Below are 22,087 nucleotides of genomic sequence, written 5' to 3'. Positions count from 1 at the left end.
GGGGGGGGTTGGAAAGCATAAATAAATTGGAACTCTCTCTATCTCTATCTCTATCTCTCTCTCTCTCACACTTTCAGTATTCTATCCCAGGGCGACAAATAAAGCATTTACCTATCTATTCGAGTCTATAACGAGGTAGCAGAACGATACGAATACGTCGCTTTATCGATACCCAAGGCGCTATTAATATCGAGACTAAAGAGCGGTAATGTCTCTCGCAGGTAAACGAATTGATTTATGTCAAGGGACACTCGATAAATGTTCTCTCCTGTCGAGTAATACTCTTTACAAACAGAAATACGAAATGTGCACATTTTTCTTACAATTAATATCGAATTATAATATTATGATATTATTGACGACCTCTAAACTATTGAAATTTGTTATTCGTTTGTTAACGAAAAAAAATCGATATTAATTAAATGACAATAAATTTTTAACAATAAACGACATCAAATTATATCGATACTATCATAATTTTGTATTATATGCAAATAATCCCATTTGAATTCATTGTATAAACGATGATTAATATTTGATTTTATTTTACCTAAACGTGTTAACCCAAAAAATTTGTCAAATATATTTCTCACGTTCTATTCAATATTTTTGTTTAATCTTAAAGAAATAAAGCTACCACACGGTGAATCTATTCTCGGTTCATAGAATCAACAATAAATTATTGAATTTTATTTGTGTTCTTTAGAATAATTTTGAACAAAATTAATAAAATATTTTTAATTCACACTGTGTGTAATCTATTATAATATATTAAATCATTTTATAAGTAAAATAAAAAGCATCACTTTAGATGATAAATAATGAATAAACGGTGACTTAGAGACAACCAGCAACATCCCGAGTGATTCCTGGTAGTACTTCTATACGGATAGGAGAGGAACGGCGTCTTGACTCCATTAACTTCACACTTAGCAGCACCTTAGAAACCCTCCACACTGCCGTCGGGGAAGATCTGATTAGGGAATCGAGTCTCTACTAAACGCGTTAGTCTCGACAGTAGGGGGGGGGGGGGGGACTCAGCTTGAAACGAAAGATGAGGTAGAGGTGATGGTAGAGAGACATGATGGGTGGTAGGATGGGATGAGGTGAAGGGGGTGGGATAGAAGGAGGGGGTGAGGGAGACCTTCACCTACCACCTCCATCAGGTGGTGAAACCTCCCAGAGAATAGGAAAGCAGAATTGTCTGGCTGCCTACCTGCTTGCTAGCCTGCTTGCTTGTCTTTCTAAAGTTTGATGCAAATTGAGTAGGAACGCGAAGCAAGTACCGTGAGTACAACGTCTTCTCCTTCTTCTTCTTCGAACCCTTGCCCTATCTCCTTCTCTCTTTCCCTAGAGCTACCTTAATCTCAAGTAGGAAATTTATTCTCTAGGACCACCATCGAATGAACAACCCAACACCATTGCTACTCGCTCACGAAACCAAGTAGAATCTTGACTAGGGGCAAAGTGTTACCGTTTGGGGTTTCTCGCCCACAATCTCCTTTCACTTCCTCCACACCCCTCTTCTTCTTCTTCTTCTTCTTCTTCTTTCTCTTCGTACCCATTCCTATTCAACCCCCATCCCCCTTTTCTTCGAGTCTTTCGAAGCTCTCAAGGTCTGTTTGCTTCTCGAGAAACTCCGAGGCTTCCTTCTCGACTTAACGAAAGACTATATAACATTGCGGAGAAACGTTTAACGCTTCCTCGGAATAATCTCAAGATTATTCCTGCACACTTGGTCTTCTGTTACATCTGTTGCTGCTGCTGTTGCTGCGTGTGAAATCTAGCATATACCTTTCTATTTGTGCTGTAGAAAATCAGCACACTCCTGAGAAAATTGACCAAAGGGTTTGAAAACAATTGTCTGATGATCGAATAATTCGGATTCAATGTGATCCTTGTTCTGACGACCTCATTTTTCTGAACTTTCTTTTTAAGAATCAAAAATAATCGATATTATTCGATATTATTATACCAAATCTTGCTTCCTAATGTCCAAAGTATTTAGCAACGATGATAATGTAAAAAGAGAGAGAGAAGAAAAAAAAAATAAAAATAAAGAATGCTCTCGTTTATCAGCACAGACAGTGTTGGTATAGTACTCGCATATCTAGGCGCGAAATCATAACACCGTTATATACGTAATATAAAAAAAGAACGTTAGAAAGAGATGGCAAAACCCTGAGGGTTCTCCACCAGCAACCATCAGACTACCGTACCGTACAACATCAGCACTACGTTTCCCTATCTTCTTTCTTTTCTCGCAGTATCACAAAAAAAAGAAAGAGAGAGAGAGAGAGGAGCTTATACTTTCCTTTCTCTCTCTAATGTTCCCTTTTTATGGTGTACGAGTGGAGAGAGCGACCACCACCCCCTGGAGGATCGATTTTAGTTCGCGACGCGGTACTTATCGTACCGCGTTACGGTGGAGCATTGCTTTTTATGGCGGTCCATGTTCGACGTTCCAATCGTTCCGATCTCTTTTTCTCTTCCAACAAAACCCCCGTCACCCTTCTACCCCAACCACTTCGAATCGGGAATGGAATTAGAAGAAAGAGAAAGAGAAAGAGCACACGCGGAGGAAAACAAAAATCTAATCGTATGATAAATGTTATATATATATATATATATATATATATATATATATATCGTCGTTTGCTTTGAACGAAACAACACCTGGGAAAAAGAAGTATTAGAAAAAAGAAAAGAAAAGAAAAAAAAAAGAAAATTGTTGGACGTTTTAAATCTGCAACGACGATGTTTTCGAATAAAACGGTTGAAATCTCGAGTCGTTCAGAGAGATCATATATGCATGTACATGTGTCTCTCTCTCTTTCTCTCTCTATGTATCTCTCTCTCTCTCGTGTGTGTGTGTGTGTGCGTGTTAGTATACCACCGATGCAAGCGAGCTACCGGCTAGGTGGTGAAAAAAAATCACGTCTGCATTTACATAAGCGCTGGTATAAACCACTCGGCAGAAATCCTGACATAAAACCCAAACAGGATCTCAAAAGCGGAACCGGCACATCCCTTGAATACGGAATATGTATGTTCCTGTGTATTTTTACCTTGGTACGCGCACACATGTAACTCTTGTATCAACTAACCAACTTTAACCAACAAACATTTGATTACATTTCAAATTTGAACAAAATATTACATACATTCTTGTATGATTTAGAAATAAATAGAAGGTTGTAAGTTAGATGAATATGAAGGATCGATTGAAACAGGATTACCTGGATTGTTCAAATGAATGATAATGTTTAAGTTAAAAATACATTTGTTAAGCTTGATTTTAACGTATGATGTAAGATGTTATAACTGAGACTGTTAGAAAGACCGATGTTCGAGCTACTTGATATGAATTTTAACCGAATATGGATCCTGACGAAACGATTTTCGTGTCCCTCGTGGATCTTCGATCCCTTTCGGCATACTCCTTCCTTCCTTCCCTTTTTATCTTTAGACTTCTTTTCTTTTTCTTTCAGTGGCTGTCGAAAAGCAACCACAACCACTCCTCCTCCACCCCTCCTTACGAGATCGTCGTTCCGTGCCTCTTTAGCATTTTTCGCATAACGTCCCTCTTGCGGACACTTGCAAAAAGATAAAGCGAGATAAAGATAGACAATGCCTCGAAGAAAAACGTGTAAGAAAGATGAATTCAGTGTGTAACGTAGGTAGAGAAAAATTGACTTTTAAACCGGCAATAAAAAGGAAAAATGCGAAATCTTTGATTTTAAAACGGGCTTTTTCCCGTGGAATAGTATTAGTATAGGTATTAGTAGTAATAGTAGTAGTAGTAGTAGTAGTAGTAGTAGAAGTAAAACAGAACACAGGAGGCGTCGACGGTGGTGCGACAGTTGGTAGATGCGTATAACCCTCGTGGCAAAGCTTATTTCTCTGATATCGCAAACCGAGCACGTTTCTACCTCTGCGCCATCTCCAAATCCGCGTGTACAGGTTCGTTCTCTTTCTCCACTGCTACTCGTATCCTATACTGCGAGATGTATTGTATATATATATATATACACCACCATACCAGATTACTTGAAAATCCTCCTGGTGTCCCTTCTACTTCGAATTTTAACAAAATATGCGAACTTTCGTGGGTTCTCCGTCATCGTAAAAAATAAAAACTATGTTATTTTTTATTTGTAACTCTCTTGGACCATAAAACGTGGCTGGCCTAATATTCATCTGGTTTAACGTGACATTCATTTCTATTATCTTACAATAATTATATTATTTATATCTTATCAGTTGTGTCATTTTTGGTACACGCTGAAAAACTCAATTCTACCCCAAATGATATTCTTCTCAATTATTCGAAAATCATCTTACTTCATCTATTGCTAACTTTCGTGGGTTGTTCCATCATCGTAAAGAAAATAATCAATACACTTTAACATTAAATTACAGAAAAAAAATAATGATTTCGGTCGTACGAAAAAATAAAAAGAAAAAAAAAAACGAAAAAATAATTCTCACAGTTAACGATAAATTCTTGTGTAATATTATCTCGTTTATAAATGAAAGAAAAAGGGAATGCAAGGTGAGTTAGTTCGGGTTAAGATTGTATAAGGTTTCTTCACGTTAAACTGGCTCTTCTCGGCATCGTAGGAATCCGCTATAGCAAACTCTCGTAGTGTAGTTTTGCTTCGCGAATCGACTGGAAATTTACATCTAAAGGAGCTCGAAGAGTTGCGGAAACGCGAAATGGAACGAGAGAGTGCAGTTGGAAACGGGAGGAGGACGAGGGGGAGGAAGAGGAGGTGGAGGAGGTGGAGGTCTGTGCTGCCACTTCGCTTCTTGATTTTATTTTCTCGCAATTTCCTAGCCGGAGCAGAACGGAAAGCGGTCATAAACGGAATTAGCACGCTTTACTGCTCCGCCAACCTTGTACAGTCTCTTTTCTCACTCCCTCCCCCCTCTCCACCCATTCTCACCCTCTCTCTCTCTTTTTCTTTTTCTTGATAGGCGAAATTCCTTACCGTAGTTTCCGTTTCGCAAAACTTAGCGACTGTCGTTTCGATAAGACTCTACTACTTCCAGACAATAACACGTTCTATTATTTATGTATTTTTTTGTTTATACATTATGTTGAAAAATTGATCATACAAATCATTTATCGAATTAATGCATTCGCTGACGTGATGCATTCAAATTTGAAAGCCAATTAATTTTGAATTATATTGAAGTTTTTGTAATTATTATACCTGTAAAGAGGTAATGACTTACTGATTCTTTAATATATATGATCATCTGACTACCCTTATTAAATGTGTTTAATCAAATTATCAATATCACAATTAATTTGAAAATGAAATTGACCATTACTTATTGTTTTCCTCCCTAAAACTTTTACCATTCGCGAACGTGTTTATATAAAGAATGTTTATAAATCTATTTGTACTATTTTCTAATTGCAGATTTTGCGTGGGCGATCAATTTTATCTCTACGAGAATAAAATTCTTTGCGAGTATCATTATAAGGAAAGAGTTTATTTCGCCAACATGCCACATCCGCCACCGAACGATACCCTAGCACATATTAAAAGACAAGTCACGCACCTTCAACCTCAAGTAAGTATTATTACGAAATTCTTTAATGCACCTGACAACATAATTATTAAATATAATGATAAATAAGAGATGAGACCAAAAGTAATTCAGTTAAAACAATTATCAAATTAAAAACCTCCTGTTCATGTATGATTCTTTTTTCACGGGATATCCTAGAGAAAGAAATATTAACGGACACAACGGAATAAAAGATTTTGAAAATAATTAAAAGATAATAGCGAGAACACAAAAAATTAATAAAATATAAAATATAAATAATGACGTAACGATTCCCAAAAAATAAGAAACTTACGAATGAAACCATCCTGAAAAAAAAAGAATGTAAACGAGCGTGGATAATAAAAAAAATAAAAAGGTGATCAAGATAAATAAGTGATTAACACCATGAGTATAAATAATGACGTGTGAACGATGACGTAACGATGGTAAAAGGAATAGAAAGATAGGAGTTAGGGTATCTAAAGAGGAAGCTGCAGGAAGGAATAGGCAAGAAGGAAACTCCTGAAGACGTAATCCCTTAAGGTGGGTTAAAGTGGCAGGTCGCTCATCCTGACCCTCTCGACAACAAAGGACTCCCTCGAGGCTTCGGCTATGCTTTATACCCTGACTAGCAACGTCTTCTAACTTAGGATATCGCGTGTCCTTATTAATTAAGCTCGACCGTTAAGCAAGCCACGCCGCATGCCTTAACGATCGGTGCCTCTTTTAGAAGAGTATACGCTAGATGGAACGTGCGAAAGAATTTTCTCTTACTAAAAGGATCCTCGAGAGGAATTAGATTGGAATTAACGAACACAGAAGATATTCTCTATGTGCTTTCAATGTATACATGTATAAATTCTTATCTATACATGGAAGAACGTTTATTTCGAAAATGTTGCATATCCATTTACACAACCCCATTAAATATATTATATTGTATAATATGATTTATTATTTTATACACGCGTATTGAATTGACAAAAATAAATAACTTTAATTGTTTTTTACGTGACGTGTTCATTAGTTGTCGTTTGTTGAAAAATAGAAAAAAAACAAAAGAAAACTATGAGCAAGTTTTTTAAAGATAAAAAACATGGAAGATAGTTGGGAAGAACGAGGACTTCCGGAATTATGGACTCATCGACGTTAAGCCTTTTAGGATTACGTCTTCTTGATTATCCTAAAGCAACAACCTCGCTTCAAAACAATATCTTAAGCCTCGGGCGCACAGAGTAGGAAGGACCTCGCCGTGTCTGACCCAACGAGGATCAGATCTACTTAATCCTAGCTCTCGTCTTGCAAGGATCTTCGCCTTATCCTTTGACGTCACCTTTCTAACACAGAATTTATAATTTATTACACGATAGTTTTAAACCCCCTTTCAACAATTACCAAACAGTTAAATGAAATAATAAGAAAACAAAAATGCACAAAAAATACTCTGAAATTAATTTAAAAAATATCTAAATATATAAAATAATAATAATTAATAAAATGTAGATTATAAGAATATTTCGTATTCCTCGTGCTATCTTAAAAAAAAATAATAAAAACGGTTCTTACTTTTCGCATTTCGTTGTGAAGCTTATTTTGATTATATTATAATATTAGAAAAAAAATAATTATCAAATGAATAATACAAAAAAAGAAATCGAAGAAAATAATATTTTTTTGTATTTCTTATTATCCGCAAGGGAGGTCGAAGGTCGTGAATAGGTAACACACACTGGAATCATACGCATGCACGAAGTAACGAGGTCTCTGTAAGCCGATGATATCAGCAGTCTCGGTAACGTGTACTACTTATAATATGCAAATTTCTTCCCTTTCCCTTTTCCCTTTCCTCACTCTCTCTCATTCTCTCTCTCTCATTCTCTCTCTCTCTCTCTCATTCTCTCTCTCTCTCTCTTTCTCGTCCTGTCGACGAGCTGCATGTAACAACGGGGTTGCTAACCCTTTGCGACTCTATTTCTATGCCACGTAAGTGTTCTCAAGTAAACTAAACGCGCTTAAGTAAGTAAGTAAGTAAGTAAGTAAGTAAGTAAGTATATAAGTACGTATATATGTATGTATGTGTCAGTAATTTTCCTGTATATTTTGTATGTGAGTGTGTGTACGTCACGGGTGCAGTTTTAATTAACATGAAATGTAACGATCGAGTTGAAACTTTGTGACATCGATATTTTTCATTATTACATCTGATATTCTCAACACTTTAACAACATAACTAACGTTGATTCTTACGTAATCTGAAAAACATTAAACTGAATTTTAACTAATGTTCATCATATGTCTATCAAATGTTCTTGTCCCGAGTATCATCAAAATAAAATTTCACATAGTCATTCTAAAGATTTATATATTAAGTGTCGAAGTGGAATTTGAAATATATAATATAATTATTATGATACAGATATATGTACATATAATTTTTCAATTTTTTCATACCTTAAATGAAATATTAAAAAAATGAATCTACCAATTGTCAACTAAGAATCCGAACTAAAGTACAATACAACATAATTCAATATATATCAGAAAAAGTAAATATAATAATAAGTAATAAAAAGAAATTGTTAAAAAAAAAAAATGTCTTAACATTTTTATAAATGACCTTGTAAGAAGAAAATAAGTGGTAAAGAGGAAGGCTAATGTCGATAGGTTCAGCGTAGAGAATAGCATGCTAATGTCGTTTTGGCGCATCTATTAGACTAAGCCTCTAGACGGATCCCTCTTGACATCTCGTTCCTTGAGCGTGAATACCTTCGATATCATCGCTGAGGGTGAGTTCAATTCGAGACAACCCTCGATGTTATATACCAACCACCACCAACACCACCATCACCACCACCATAGACATAAGCAATCGTTTGAGATCGATCGTCCATCTGACATTTCGTGGTGGTGAGTTCGATGACTCGTGAACGGGGAACGTTAACTTTATCAAATATTCGACTATCGCCATAAGAAACGAATGGATCTTAATAATAAAAAGAGTCCAGTTACAAAAAAAAAAAAGAAAAAAGATAAAAAGAGAAAAAAGAAGAGAGAGAGAGAGAGAGAAAGGGAGAGGGATGAAAGGGAAGAGAAAGCGTTAAGGTCCTTAAAAACCGCGAAGAGGGTTCTCAGCATCGTTGAGACAGCTGCCACCCTGTTTGTACCCTCCTTAAGCTGTACCAATGCAGGGGTATGAGGTGAAAGTGGGGGAGGAAAGAGACTACTACACCGTTCGTTGAAAAAGGGGGAAGGGTAGTTTTTCTGATTGCCTGAGAACAGCCAGCTGTCCCGATCTTTCTTAACCACCGACACCCACCACCAATACTAACAACCTTGCTAAAGGATCCGTTTCCTTTCCTTTCCTTTCCATTTCTTTTCTTTTCTTTTCTTTTCTTTTTTTTTTTCTCTAGCTTCGTTCGTTCTAAATAATGCCGAGGCAAAAGAAAAAAAAAGAAACCGCACAGTTTACGAATAACTCTCTTTCTACTACGATCCTACTTCTTCTTTCTTTCTTTCTTTCCTTCTAAAAGAGGGATTGAAGAAGAAAAAGAAAAATGAAAAGAAGGGGGAAGACGAAGAAAAGAACAGTTTAGTCATCACCCTCGCGATAAATCGAATTAGGATCGTTCTTTTCGTAAATCCCTTTTATTTTTTGACCCCTTTATAACGTTCGATCTTTGCAATCAATAAAGTAACAACAGAGAAACGTTTAATGGTGTTTTCAACAACAACAACAACAACAGCAAAAAAAAAAGAAAAAAGACCGACGAAAATATTCTCATGTAATATTTGTTTTTATGGGGAATACGCGGAAATAAATTATCGGGGAATGGAAGGACGGGTGAGACGAAGGAAATCATTGAAATCTCTGTGAAAAAAGTTCGATCGTAGGAAATAAAAAAGAAAAAAGAAGAAAAAAGAAGAAAAAATAAGAAGAAGAAGAGATGAAGGCGTAACGCGCTTAAAATTCTCGGAGAACTTTTATTTCGGTCTAATTTTCCCCTTGGGATCCGGCGCAATGCGGAACGACGAGACTCCTCCTGTTGAAGAAAGAGGAAAGGGTAGGGACAAGAAATAGAAAGAGAAAGAGAAAAGGGAATGAGACGAATAAGAAGAAGAAGAAGAAGATAGAGAGAAGGGGAGAAATTTCGAAACGATTATCTGAGTTTTAAAACAAACTCTCGAGTGTCTGTAAAGTCCTTCGCGAATCAGAAACGGGGGAACGGGGAAACGGGGGAACGAAGGGAGAGAATAAGAAGGTTGCTTTAAAACGAGAGAAAGAGAGAGAAAAAGAGAGAGAGAGAGAGAGAGAGAGAGAGATAGAAGGAAAAGGGGTGGAATCACCAAGAGACCAACTGGTAAAGTAGAGGTGGTTACTGGTGGTAGTGGAAATGATGGTGGGAGGTTTTGAGAGGTGAGATAATATGCTAATGCCAAGACGTTGGCTACATGGGAATTTAAGAGGATCAATGTGCAGCATGGAAATCGTACAGGGAATAAGATATTACGATAACTATACGAGACTTCTAAACGATTAGATCCTAAGTTTTACTTTAATTTTATTAACGGGATCTCTTGGTTACTCCAATGCACGGAAATATAACCTTTGTTTTTTTATTTTTTGAGAATTTTTTTTGTTATGAGAATATTGGTAAATATGCAAAAGGGGAAATTAATTTTAAAGGATTTTATTCTATAGATAATTTTTAAGAATTTTCGCAAAATTATGTTTATTGCAAATAAATGTTTCCCAAAAAACAAAATTGTTCCCAAAAAAGAAAAAGTTGACACCCTCCCTACCTTTGCCAACTTACCATATTCCCATAGAAAATTCTCAAAAATAGACTATTTTTCCCAAGCGCTAAAGTGGTCTTACCCCTTAAAGTTAAAAAGTGCATTCAACTGAAACGTAAATTAACGTTTTGCGGACGAACGACAAACATTTATGCTCAAAGTAAACCATCAGCGTATCCAATTAACTAATATATGCGTTCTATAATTTCAAATTTAATTAATATCCAATGCAAAGTAATAATTAATAATTAATATACCCTATGTGAACGGAAAATGTTTGTTATTTCAAATAAAATTATAGTAGTAACACCATTATTTATCTAATAATTCAATGGTTTATCGATAAAATTCGTAATGTGCGACAAAAGTAACTTATTTGCATCAGAAAGAAAAATGAAAATTAATATCCTTATCATTAATTATTGTTTTATTATGTTTATATAGAATAATTATAATAATTAATTGTAAATAATAAATATAAAATTTCGTTAACGTAATAATATTACCGAGTCGTAATATTAAACATTGTTTGATAAAATTTGATGAAAAAATTGTACTATATAAAAAAGATTATATTTTTTATTTACAATTGACAGTAATTATACGTTCCGATGATAATGAACAAGGAAATAAACTAATGATGCAAATTGGTTAAATTAAATAAAATCAAATTCTTCAATTTGTTGTAATTCTTTTTAATTAAAAAAAGAATAGTAATATTATTACGTTGAGATATTACTTACTTTTGATACTTCTAACGTGTTCATTGTTATTCCTTTAACGAGCTCATTACTAGTTATCTCGTGTATATAGCTAAATTTCATGTGAACAGCACGTAGAAGATGAACTATCTCTCTCTCTCTCTCTCTCTTTCGTTCTCTCTTTTATGGGAAAGGGCAGCTTGCGAGCTTACGAGAGATTATGAGTTTAGTTGCGAATGAATTCTCTTGAAACAACGTTATAAACAGTTGTGTAACCAGATAATAAGCTACTTTAACATTCTAAAAGGGATTCCTGGATCTAATCAAATAATTTTAATTGAAATCTAGACTTTCAAGAATAAAAGAAAAAGAAAAACAAAATATTCCATAACAAAAAATAAAACAATTATTAAACACAAAAATCATTAAATGTATTGTAGTAATATGAATTTCGATATTGCTTCGATATTCAAATTGATTCTATCAAAATCGGCATTTATTTTATTCTTCGTCGAATAATTTGTCGAGTAAAAAAATCTATTCACTCAAATTATTTATAATTTTGTTTTTTTTTCTCAATAACTGTTAAACGAGTGCCAATAAAATTGTGCAATATATTAATAAAGAAAAACGTACGAACTCTTTTGATTCACCCTAATATATCTATCTGCCATTTGTTCATCTCATATTGAAAGAAAACAATAAACAACCAAAATAAAAAAAGGGGGAAGAGGTTGAAATGAAAGGAAATTGATAATGATAGGTTCAGTTTAATTTCGATCTAGGAAAGGACGGTGGTGTTAATTTTTGCACGAAGCGAGAAGTATAATATAAGAAGCAGTAACAAAACGAGAAAGGAATGGCCAAACGCAGCCAAAGAACAACACACACCTGGACTGTTCCCAGCTACGGGAGATCAACGAACAAATGACACGCGATTCTCAGTAAACCTTCCTTCTTCTTCTTCTTCTTCTTCTTCCTCCCCTACCTTTTTCCCTTTTCATAAAAGGAGAAAAGAAGAGAGGGAGAGAATTTTGCCCTTCTCGAACGGCAACTAAGCAACCCTCCTACCACCCTCCCACCCTGATGGGCCGCATTTACCGTCGTCGTTTGTAAACTGCTTTCGTTTTTGCGATTAATGTCTTATTCGCGGGTTAGAATTCTCTTCTTTTGGAAAAGGAAGAGATCAACGGTACGACGAATAAAAGGAATTAGAGTACACGGAACCAGAACAAGAAATATAGAAGAAGAAGAATAAGAAGAAGAAGAAGAGGGATGGAAAGATATAAGAAAAAGATTTGAAGGAGGAGACTTCGTGCGTGTAACCTGTCATTAACGACTTCTATATACTGAAAAGAAAGAAAGAGAAAGAAGATTTTTCTCTTTTCTAAGAAGGGGAGACGACAAATGAGCCTTTCGATTTACTACACATCTTATCTTAACCTTATTCCCGTTTGATTTCAAACAAAAGGTACTCTCACGTTAATTAAACGAAATATATATTTTTGTCAGATTTAATTATTGTATTCTTCAATTTAATTACCTTTTGTCTTTTTTATTTTCTTGTTATCCAACATATACGTGAATTATTCAAATTAAATATTATATATGTATATATGTTGATGTAAGAATTATAATATAATATTCTGTAATAAAATTGATATTAAATTTTGTAACTATATATACATTACAGACACAAAATATCAATTATTAAAAATTAACAATAAAAGTGTGGATATGAATACGTTTATGATTTACCAGGGAAACATACGAAATATAAATGAATGGATGAATGAATGTATGAACCAAAATGGTCCAAGAAAGTTTCCAAATTGTTCAGAATAGTGAAACGCGTGGCATTTGATTACAATGTCGGCAGTAAATCCACGGCCATGGCAATTCCTCCTCTGGCAATTGTAGATAAAACTTGAATAAGTCATAGACTTAATTTAACCCATGCTAACTAAAGAGAGAAAGAGATAAAAAATGAGAAAAAGAGAGAGAGAGAGAGAGAGAGAAGGAAGAGGACGATGGTCTCCGTCGCCTTCCACGAAGATTTCTTAATTACGTACCGGAACTCGTTTATGTGGAAAGAGAAAGAGAGATAGTTCTTAAATAACCGAGAAAGAAGCAAAGCTTTTGGAAAGGGTTCTCGCTACGGTTAAGATTTAGGGATTCCTTCTGGGAGGAAAGTCACCCCTTGCTAGCGGCAATGGAACGATAAAGCATTTCTTTCGCGACGCTTTGTCATTTTTATCGTAATTATTTACGAGTTAATTACTTCAACTCTTACTTCCACGTTTCTACTACCTCAACCTTTTCTTCATGAATTCAAGGACCGGAAAAATTCTTTCTAAAATATACTCCTAATACCTATTTGATAACACTTATCCATTTTCATTTTATTATCTCTTGTTCATTTATTTTCAATGACCATCATTTATATTTAATAATATAACACGATAAGAAAATTGTTACGAAACTTTGTACAATACTGAATAATATGATTTTTACTTGACATATATTTCTAAACTAAATTACCTTTTTTCAAATAATATTTCACACAACATGGCATTATTTACAAGCGTAACATCTAACGTGTTAGAATATAAAGTATTTCATGAATCAGATATAAAGAAGAAAAAAATAAATGAACGATTGAAATAAAATAAAAATAATAAGCGAGTTTATCTCTGTTTTATTCTTTTACTACTACTCGTCTTTATCTACACTTCTTGTTCGAAGTCGTAGTTAAATTGGGTACGATCGACTCGCAAAATGTTCGTAAAGTAAGAAGACGTAGCAGCAAGCAACCGTGGGAAGATCCGTTGTTTCGTCAAGAGGGAGAACACAGTCGCACGGTCTGCCGAATTTTAAGCCTGTATAATTTAACACCTTTAACGTAGAGGAGTTAAGAGAAAAGGGACCCGTCGAGTCTTCCAAAATGTTCTACGGCTAAAAAGAGAACGAGAGAGATAGACACTGAACGATGAGAATACAAAAAGAGAGAGAGAGAGAGAGAGAAGTTTGAAAGAAAGAAAGAGTGACGAGGATAACTGAACAAGAAAGAGAGAGAGAATAGGAAGATGAATGGATAGAGAAAGAGAAGGAAGAAGATAGGAAGTTGAAAGTTTTCAACAACACTTACACCTCTATCCATAGCTACACACACACACACACATCTTCCTCTTTTGATTTAATCTATCCTTCTCTTTCTACATTAATATGATTTTCAAAATAGAGACAGAAGTAAGTAGTAGGTAAAAGAACGAAAGGTAGATAGGAATGGAATCGAATGGAACAAGAGGGTTCTATAGAGAAAGAGAAACTATCGAATATAGTTGTACTGAAAATGTAAAATAGATATTAAATAATATATAAATAATATATATATCTAATATTATATTTCTAAGTATCACACACACACACACACACAAAAGAATTAAAAATATTATATCAAAGTATCTAAATAATATAAAAATAATATATATGATAAATCGCGTTCACAGGTTCAATAGGTAAAAAAAATAATACATATCAACTGTTTTTCTTTTACTTTTCCTTTTTTATCCTTTTTCTTTTTCCTTTACGTAAGACGAAACGATAGGCAATAATCGTACGATCTTTTTTTCCTTTTTTTTTTTATCTTTCAGACGGTATCTGCCGGAGGTCCTCCGAGACAGGCGAATGGGGAAACAGCCCATAACCACAATGGATATCCAGCACCGGCTACATCCAGCGCTCACAACGTCCTCAACCCCATGAATAATTTAAATGGTATCAATGCGCAAGCACCGTACGATGCCAAATGACAAACGAAATAAGCGCCGATATACACGCGTCTACCTACGCCTACTATTATTACTACTACTACCACTACTACTATTTCTTATACTACTACTACTAATACTACTACTATTAGTACTGCTGCATACAATTTAACACCTACATTTCTTAACATACGGAAATAATAAAACATACAAAATGACACGTACACGCACAAAAACGCATATACGTATACAATGAGTCACAGAAATATTCGTACACGTTTTAATTATAAATTTTGAAAATAATTATTATTAATATTTTCTGTAGATGTATGCAAAGTATCTTAATCTTTTTTACAACAAAGAAAAAAAAAAAAGAATTATTAAACTTTCATATTGATATACATTTTATTATAAAAAAAATATTATATCACAAGAGTATTTATGCATCCACGTAATATAGTAATAAAAATACAATGATTATTTTTGTAAATAGAGAGTACATAATCTATCTCAGCTTTGTATTATTCATTTTAAACGATCAGACACATATTCTTGAAACTAATTTTCTTATCGATTATGCCGATTATTATGGACGTAATACTCCTGTAACTCACTGTATATATTTCTAAACATGTACAACACGATCAAATTTTGAGGAGAACAAGAATAAGAGTATGAGCGTAGTTTTTCGTCGTTATTATCGGTCAATTTCGTTTACGCGTTTTATTCGAATCACACGTCTTCGATTCGATAATAGAAAATACAGATGATGATGATGATGATGATGATGATGATGATGATGATGATGATGATAATAATGATAAAAAAATCCTGTTGTGATTTTTGCGAGAGAAAAATAAGAAGAAACTCGTCCAAAGTCAATTCTGCGAGATTTGTTACGATCCATCGATCATTTATCAATAATTTTGCGTTGAGACGAAAAATGAACAAACGGGATCGCGAATTATGCCGATTTCAAAATGCGAACTGATAAGATCGATCAATAAAAAAGAATAAAAATAAATAAATAAAGGAACGAGGAGATATTTCGTTTTGTAGATAGATAGTTATGAGTATTATCTTTAGGAAAAAAAAAAATAAAATAAAAATAAAAGAATAAGAAAGATAATAAATGATAATAATGGTGCTTTTTTCGAAGTGTATCGATCTTTCGACTTCTTCGATTACGAATTTTCTCATAATATAACCGGTGAAAGGATAATGTTAAACGATGTGTATAAAATAAAACGAGAAAGAAAGAAAATAGGAAAAAAAGAGGTGGAGAGGTATCCCTTTGTTGTTGAATTTTAGACGAACGAATTATTGTAACACTGATGTATGTAATATTCACCGAATAAAATCATTTCATTGTTTATTAATCATTCAATTAAATTTAAAGAAAATATCCTTCAATCATTTATTTCAGGAATGACCGAGATTTTACAACGTACACAATATATAGGTAAATATTCAAATATTATATATAATATATTACATTAAATCAGAGTAATGTGTTCTAACTTTTCAAAGTTCAAACAAAATCAAAATGTAATGGAATAATCGTGAAAAAAAAACAAATTCTAGACTAAAATAAAAAATCCATCGAGTCAAATTAAATTGCAATTCACGCGGACGACAAAATGAACCACATACATAAATATAAAAAAAAAGGAAAAATATACAATATCTCCTACGCGTTATCTCCAATGAATTAATCGTAAATAAAGTTTCTTACTTTGCGCGTGTTGCAAATTAACGAAATAAAAATCAAATAAAAAAAAACAAGAAGGGAATAAACGTGAAATAATAAACGATGATATATCGAAGAAGAATTTGAATCGCAGGTTGGAAGAATCGAGGTTGAAAATGTTTTGGACGTACGATTGGTTCTCTCTCTCTCTCTCTCTCTCTCTCTCTCTCTCTCTCTCTCTTTCTCTGATACTTTCTTTCTATCTATCTTTCTCGTGTGGCACCCTCTTGGGGCTCATACGTTAGAGGGTGACTTAAGCATTGTTTCAACTTCGAATCTCCCGACATAGGGCCGGATTGATGTCGCGAACTTTTCCTTTGCCTTATTTGCGAGTCAGATAACGAGGCTGAGTTATGCGCAAAGTTCGGACCGTGTTCCGCAAAATTGCCGGGCGCACACTATCGCCCAAGAGAGAGAAAGAAAACAAAAAAAAAAAAAAACAAAAAGAAAGAAAGAAAGAGAGAAAATGTTTTATTTCTCTCCAACACCATACGCTCGCTTCGGGGATTTGTTGTCTGCGTACTCTCCGAAGAAATTTTCTCCGATCGCGATAACAGATATATCCTAAAAGGAAGAAGAAGAAGAAGAAAAAAGGAAAAAAAAATGGAAAGAAAAGGGACCGTACCGCGTTCTGTTGCTACTCTGATCGCCAACGATCGAGAAAGAAAATTTGACTCTTGGAATAGAAACGAAAAAACGAAACAAAATTATTCGCGTATCTCTGTTTATTCATGGAAAGATTCTCTTCTTTGATTCTGATAGATCTTTCTTTTGTTTTTTTTTGTTTTATTGGGAAGGTGGAAGAAGGTTTTTTTTACGTGTATGTAATATTAATATACATTTATCTCTCTCGATAGAGTACTTCCTTTTTTTTTTCGTTTTTTTATTTCTTTTTAGATTATTCTCATAAGAAAAATTGTCTCATTCGTTTTATCGTATGCAGAATTGTTCCATAAATAATTTGTGTCTATTGCATACTAATATGTTCTTTCATTCTAATTTATCGGGTCTTGATTTATCTGTATGTGCGTGTGTGTTATAAATAGTATTATTCATTTACAATTGGATGGATTTGAAAATGGTTTTAATTCGAAACCGATGGAATTTGCGGCCAATAAAATTTGCAATTAGTGGCATTTGCGACAAGATCAAATTTCCGACCAGTTTAACTTGCGATCAGTAAAAGTTGCAACTAATAAAATATGCGACCAGTATAGTTTAACCTTAGCAAGATTTGCAACCGATAATCAAATTTTCGACTAACAAAATTGGCCACTTGTTCAAATTACAATTAATAAAATTAAAAAGCAATTTAATTATGCAACCAATAAAATATGCAAATTAGGTACATTTGCTGTAGGATAAATTGGGCACCAACTACTAGTATATACAAAAGAACAAAAAATAGAAAAAATTATATACGATAAAATACCTAAGTAATGTTCTTTTGAAAATAAGTTAAAAATATGATACACCTTTAAGAATGTGAAACTATTCCTTTAAGTATCATTCCTATGCATGAAACAACCGTATAATCTATAAATAATACACTAGACTATATAAAATAAAAAAAAGAAAGAAAAAGATAAATACATCCTTTTCTAAACGTGTAATGATTCTATAGCTATGTATATCGACTACAGATACCTTTTTCTTTATCTTCTATGTGATTTCAAGTCGGATCTTTCTGCTTTCGAACTTCCTGTGAATTATTTAAAGGCGCTACGTGATTGGCCGACAAATCCTGCTTGCCTCAATAATTTACCAATCATACAGAGTCCTTTGTGTTTTATACGCCACGTTTCGAATAAATCCCATTGTGTATTCAGGAGAGCAAAATCCAACTCTATTCGGGTGTGAACGCGAACCCCCACCCACCTCTTCTTCCTCCTAAACCTCCTACACCTCCTCCTCCTCCTCTCTTTCTGCATCCGTTTCCCAAAAAACGAAGAAACGGAAATAGGCGTGTTACAGAGAGAGAAACAGATGATAGAGGGAAGAAGAAAATGCATAGGAATAAGGGAACCATTTGAAAGTTGAATCAACCGAATCGAAATTTGCTGAACATCGCGAATTTATACGAGTTTGACAATGTCTACTTTCTTCAATCAATAAGTTACACTAATCTTGCCGTTCTAACTATTCAGTATTGCATCTGTTGCAATAGTTCAATTTGAAGCCATGTAAATGAATAATTCATGTACATAAAAACAACCATGTATATGAGTAATAACTTCTTTTTCTAGTCATTATTTTAACAAACACGCGTGGCTTAACATTACTCGTTATTTTACAATAAGAATACGAAATAACATTTGAACGGAAAGTTCGGCACGGAACGTAATAAATTAACAGTACAAATTATTATTCTTACATTGTTAATCTTTTTATTAATTCTTAAACCTTTGCGCGCGCAATAATCATTATTAAATAAATAAATACCAACAAAAAAAGAGAATAATAAAACGTTGAAATTCGTTGTGTTACGAAGAAGGTTAATACGCGTGTAGAAGAAAATAAGAAAAAAAAAAGAGGAAAAGAAAGAAGAAAAAAAAAACCCCTATTAATGCAAATGAGAAATAATTCGCGTGTAGATAATCGCGAGGCAGTTACTTAACAAAGTAAGAAAACTTAAGAAATAATAGGACCGATATCAAAATCGATTATCGTCCACGGTGTATAATTCTTCCTCCCGTGAACTCTTACGTTAGTATGAAAAGAGAGTAGGATAAGCGATCGAATGAGCTTTAGCCTCCGTGGAAATGGGAGGAGGAGAAGGAGAGGAGGAGAAAGGAGGCATTCAATGCAAATTGGCAATTTTTCTCAGTGGCGTTCAAGGTAATCATTGGCAATTAGAACCCAGGGCCCACCAATAAATGTTATTTATGAGCACGATTACCAACGGCACACCTAACTCTTTCTCATTCTATCTTCTATCTATTATCCTTCTCTTTTTAGTGGCCCATGAACACGTTAAAACCCAAGTATGTTATATATACGTAAAACGTAGTAACGGTAGCTGCTTGCTTGCGCGACCACCCTAATTGGCCGACAATTACTCCTGTTTGTATGTACAAAACGCCCATGTATGTTCAAACTATGAGAGAAAGAGAAAGAGAGATTGACTTTGTCGTAACGTTAGACAGGACTAAAACGAGGAAAGGTAAGGATAAAAGGAATGAGAGTGCCCAAACCATTTTCGTGAATTATTTTCACCCTTTCGTGCCAACCTCGAACAGTCGTACCGTCTACGACTTATAACCCCCGTTTTCTTTTCAACCCCTCTCACATTGTGATATTTTATTATCATTCGTAAAAGAATTTTTAATCCCTTGGTATTTTTTTTAACACTTTTTCACCTTTTTTTTTATCTCTTTTTTTTTACTTACCCCCATGAAAATTATTTACGAAATGGTAGAAAATAGTAACAATGTATAATATTAATCGATTCGATTCGAAATAATTTTAAGAAACTTTTTGTCGCGCCAATGAATGTAATTATATTGTGGGATTGCTTGTTTTTCTTTTTCATTAATATCCATACAATTTATTATTCTCGTGATCATATTGGAAGCTTATTTGAAATATTTTTTTTAAACGCGCACAAATATGTGTATTAAAAACTTAAAAACAAAAAGAATAAGCCCATTGTCAACGCCTCGATCGAAAAACGGATGGATTTTTTCGCGCAAAATTTTTCTGCCTGCATTTTATTTTTTTATACAAATAAATATTATTTCCACAATAATATCCAGATTATATATATATATTCGAATCTTAATTCAAACAAATAAAATGAAATAAAATAATTCGTAATAAAAATATTAAGCCGAATTTGCGTGCGAACGACCGTGTACGTACTTTTTTTTAAATATTACTACAATAATAACCAGATTATAACACCCTTTTCATTATAAACATTTTTTTACGAAGGGAAAAATTAAAAAAAAAAAACAAGAATAATAATAATAATTCGCGTTAAAAAATGAATCGATGTTATCAAAATGTTTTGTTTGAACAAGAAAAACGTGGAATCATTTTCAACATTTCAACGAGTTTACCAATAGTTCTTTTATATCAAAAATATTTCGATAATAATATCTAGATTATATTTGAATCTTATTTTCTGAAACATTATATCTTGTGTTGATTATTATTATTAAAAAATAAAAGTAATAATAATTCGTGTAAAAAAACCGAGCCAACGACTTTACGGGGTAAAGGAGTTGAGGGTAATGGGGCTTGGTGGTTGGAGAACGCGTTTTTTTAAACTCATACGCGGGTGTACGGATATTTATTTTTTTTTATTTTATTTCGTAAGTAGCTTATTTTCTCCTCTTCTTTCTCGTTCAACAACAAACGAAAAAAAACCTGCCTAAAGGAAAAAACAAATGTTAAATTGTCAAAGGGACACAAAGTGAAAATCGTAATTTAACGGGCGGACGATCGATGCGTAAAATTATCGGGGAAACCTTTAGGATTATCTCGCGAAAAGGTGGCGTACCTATTCGAGAAAATAATTAATTAAAACCATGCCAACAACCGACAATTCCATCACCCTCTCTCTCTCTCCTTTCATCACCTCCCGCTCCCCCCCCCCACCCAACCCTCTCCGTTAGCAGTTTTTATTTACAAAAGCCATTTGCAATCGCAAAAGGAGGAATTACCTACCCCTTGTGCGCGCGGGGTCGGTGTCTGGCAAAATTTCATTTCAAAATAAAAAAAAACATCAACAAGAAATGGGAATAAAAATGGTAGGAGACTAAAAAAAAAAAAAATTGCAAAAAGACATGTATAATAATAATATTAATAAAACAAGAACAACAATAGCAAAGTCACCCTGCTGCTTTTCGCGTTAATTCGTCCCCTTGTCACATGCTACCTCCACCTCATGCTCTACGCATTCCAATGAATTTTCCGCGTGAAATTGTATATCACTCGAGTGCGGAACTCTGTGACGGAAGGAAAGGAAACTCGGGAAATAAAAATACAAAAGAAAATAAAAAAAGAACAACAACAAAAAATAAACGAGAAAATAATACCCCCCGCTACCGTCAAAAAAAAAAAGAAAATTGGCGAACGAGAATCGAATCTTACGAGTTGATCACGCGTGATACCGTTATATTCGTTTCATATATTATAATAATACGTATATAAATTTACAAAATTGATCATTGGTATTTTAATAATATTTACCCTCGATTATATCAAGATACTTGCAAAAATTTCTGTTAATTTATTAATTGGTATAACATTCTCGATAGAAATTTTAATATAAAATAAATATTTTAATTATTTTTTATATTAAATTGATTTCATATTATTACGTTTATTAAGTATTAATAATAACCATTATTTACTCTCAATAGCTTAACAAATAAATTTTTTAGCCCAAATAAGTCCGCGGAAGCTAAAATTGCAAGGAATTAAATAATTATCGTTTAAATGATACTTGCACACATTTAATTTCGATATTTAACTCAAATTTACAATTTATTTTTATATAT

The 22,087-nt window shown here is 33.7% G+C and overlaps 1 protein-coding gene across 3 annotated transcripts in view; it reads left to right on the top strand.

Moving 5' to 3' along the window:
• The window catches only part of LOC106791424 (LIM domain only protein 3-like), a 91,533-nt gene extending 75,328 nt beyond the window's left edge, over positions 1 to 16,205 (top strand). For 2 of the 3 annotated variants that reach the window (XM_014757045.1, XM_014757044.1), the window contains exons 5-6: positions 5,433 to 5,586; positions 14,714 to 16,205. In XM_014757045.1, the coding sequence (XP_014612531.1) occupies positions 5,433 to 5,586; positions 14,714 to 14,872 (313 nt within the window). In that variant the 3' untranslated portion in view covers positions 14,873 to 16,205. Of the gene's footprint in view, positions 1 to 5,432; positions 5,587 to 7,262; positions 7,358 to 14,713 lie in introns of all 3 variants that reach the window. The other variant, XR_001382182.1, reaches the window with a different exon arrangement.
• Positions 16,206 to 22,087: the final 5,882 nt, after the last annotated feature.

Source organism: Polistes canadensis, unplaced genomic scaffold (genome assembly GCF_001313835.1).
Source record: "Polistes canadensis isolate GaletaPanama2010 unplaced genomic scaffold, ASM131383v1 scaffold_307, whole genome shotgun sequence".
NCBI classification, from domain to species: Eukaryota; Metazoa; Arthropoda; class Insecta; order Hymenoptera; family Vespidae; genus Polistes; species Polistes canadensis.
The sequence above is the reverse complement of the archived record's forward strand: the minus strand, read 5'-3'. Positions and strand labels throughout refer to the sequence as shown.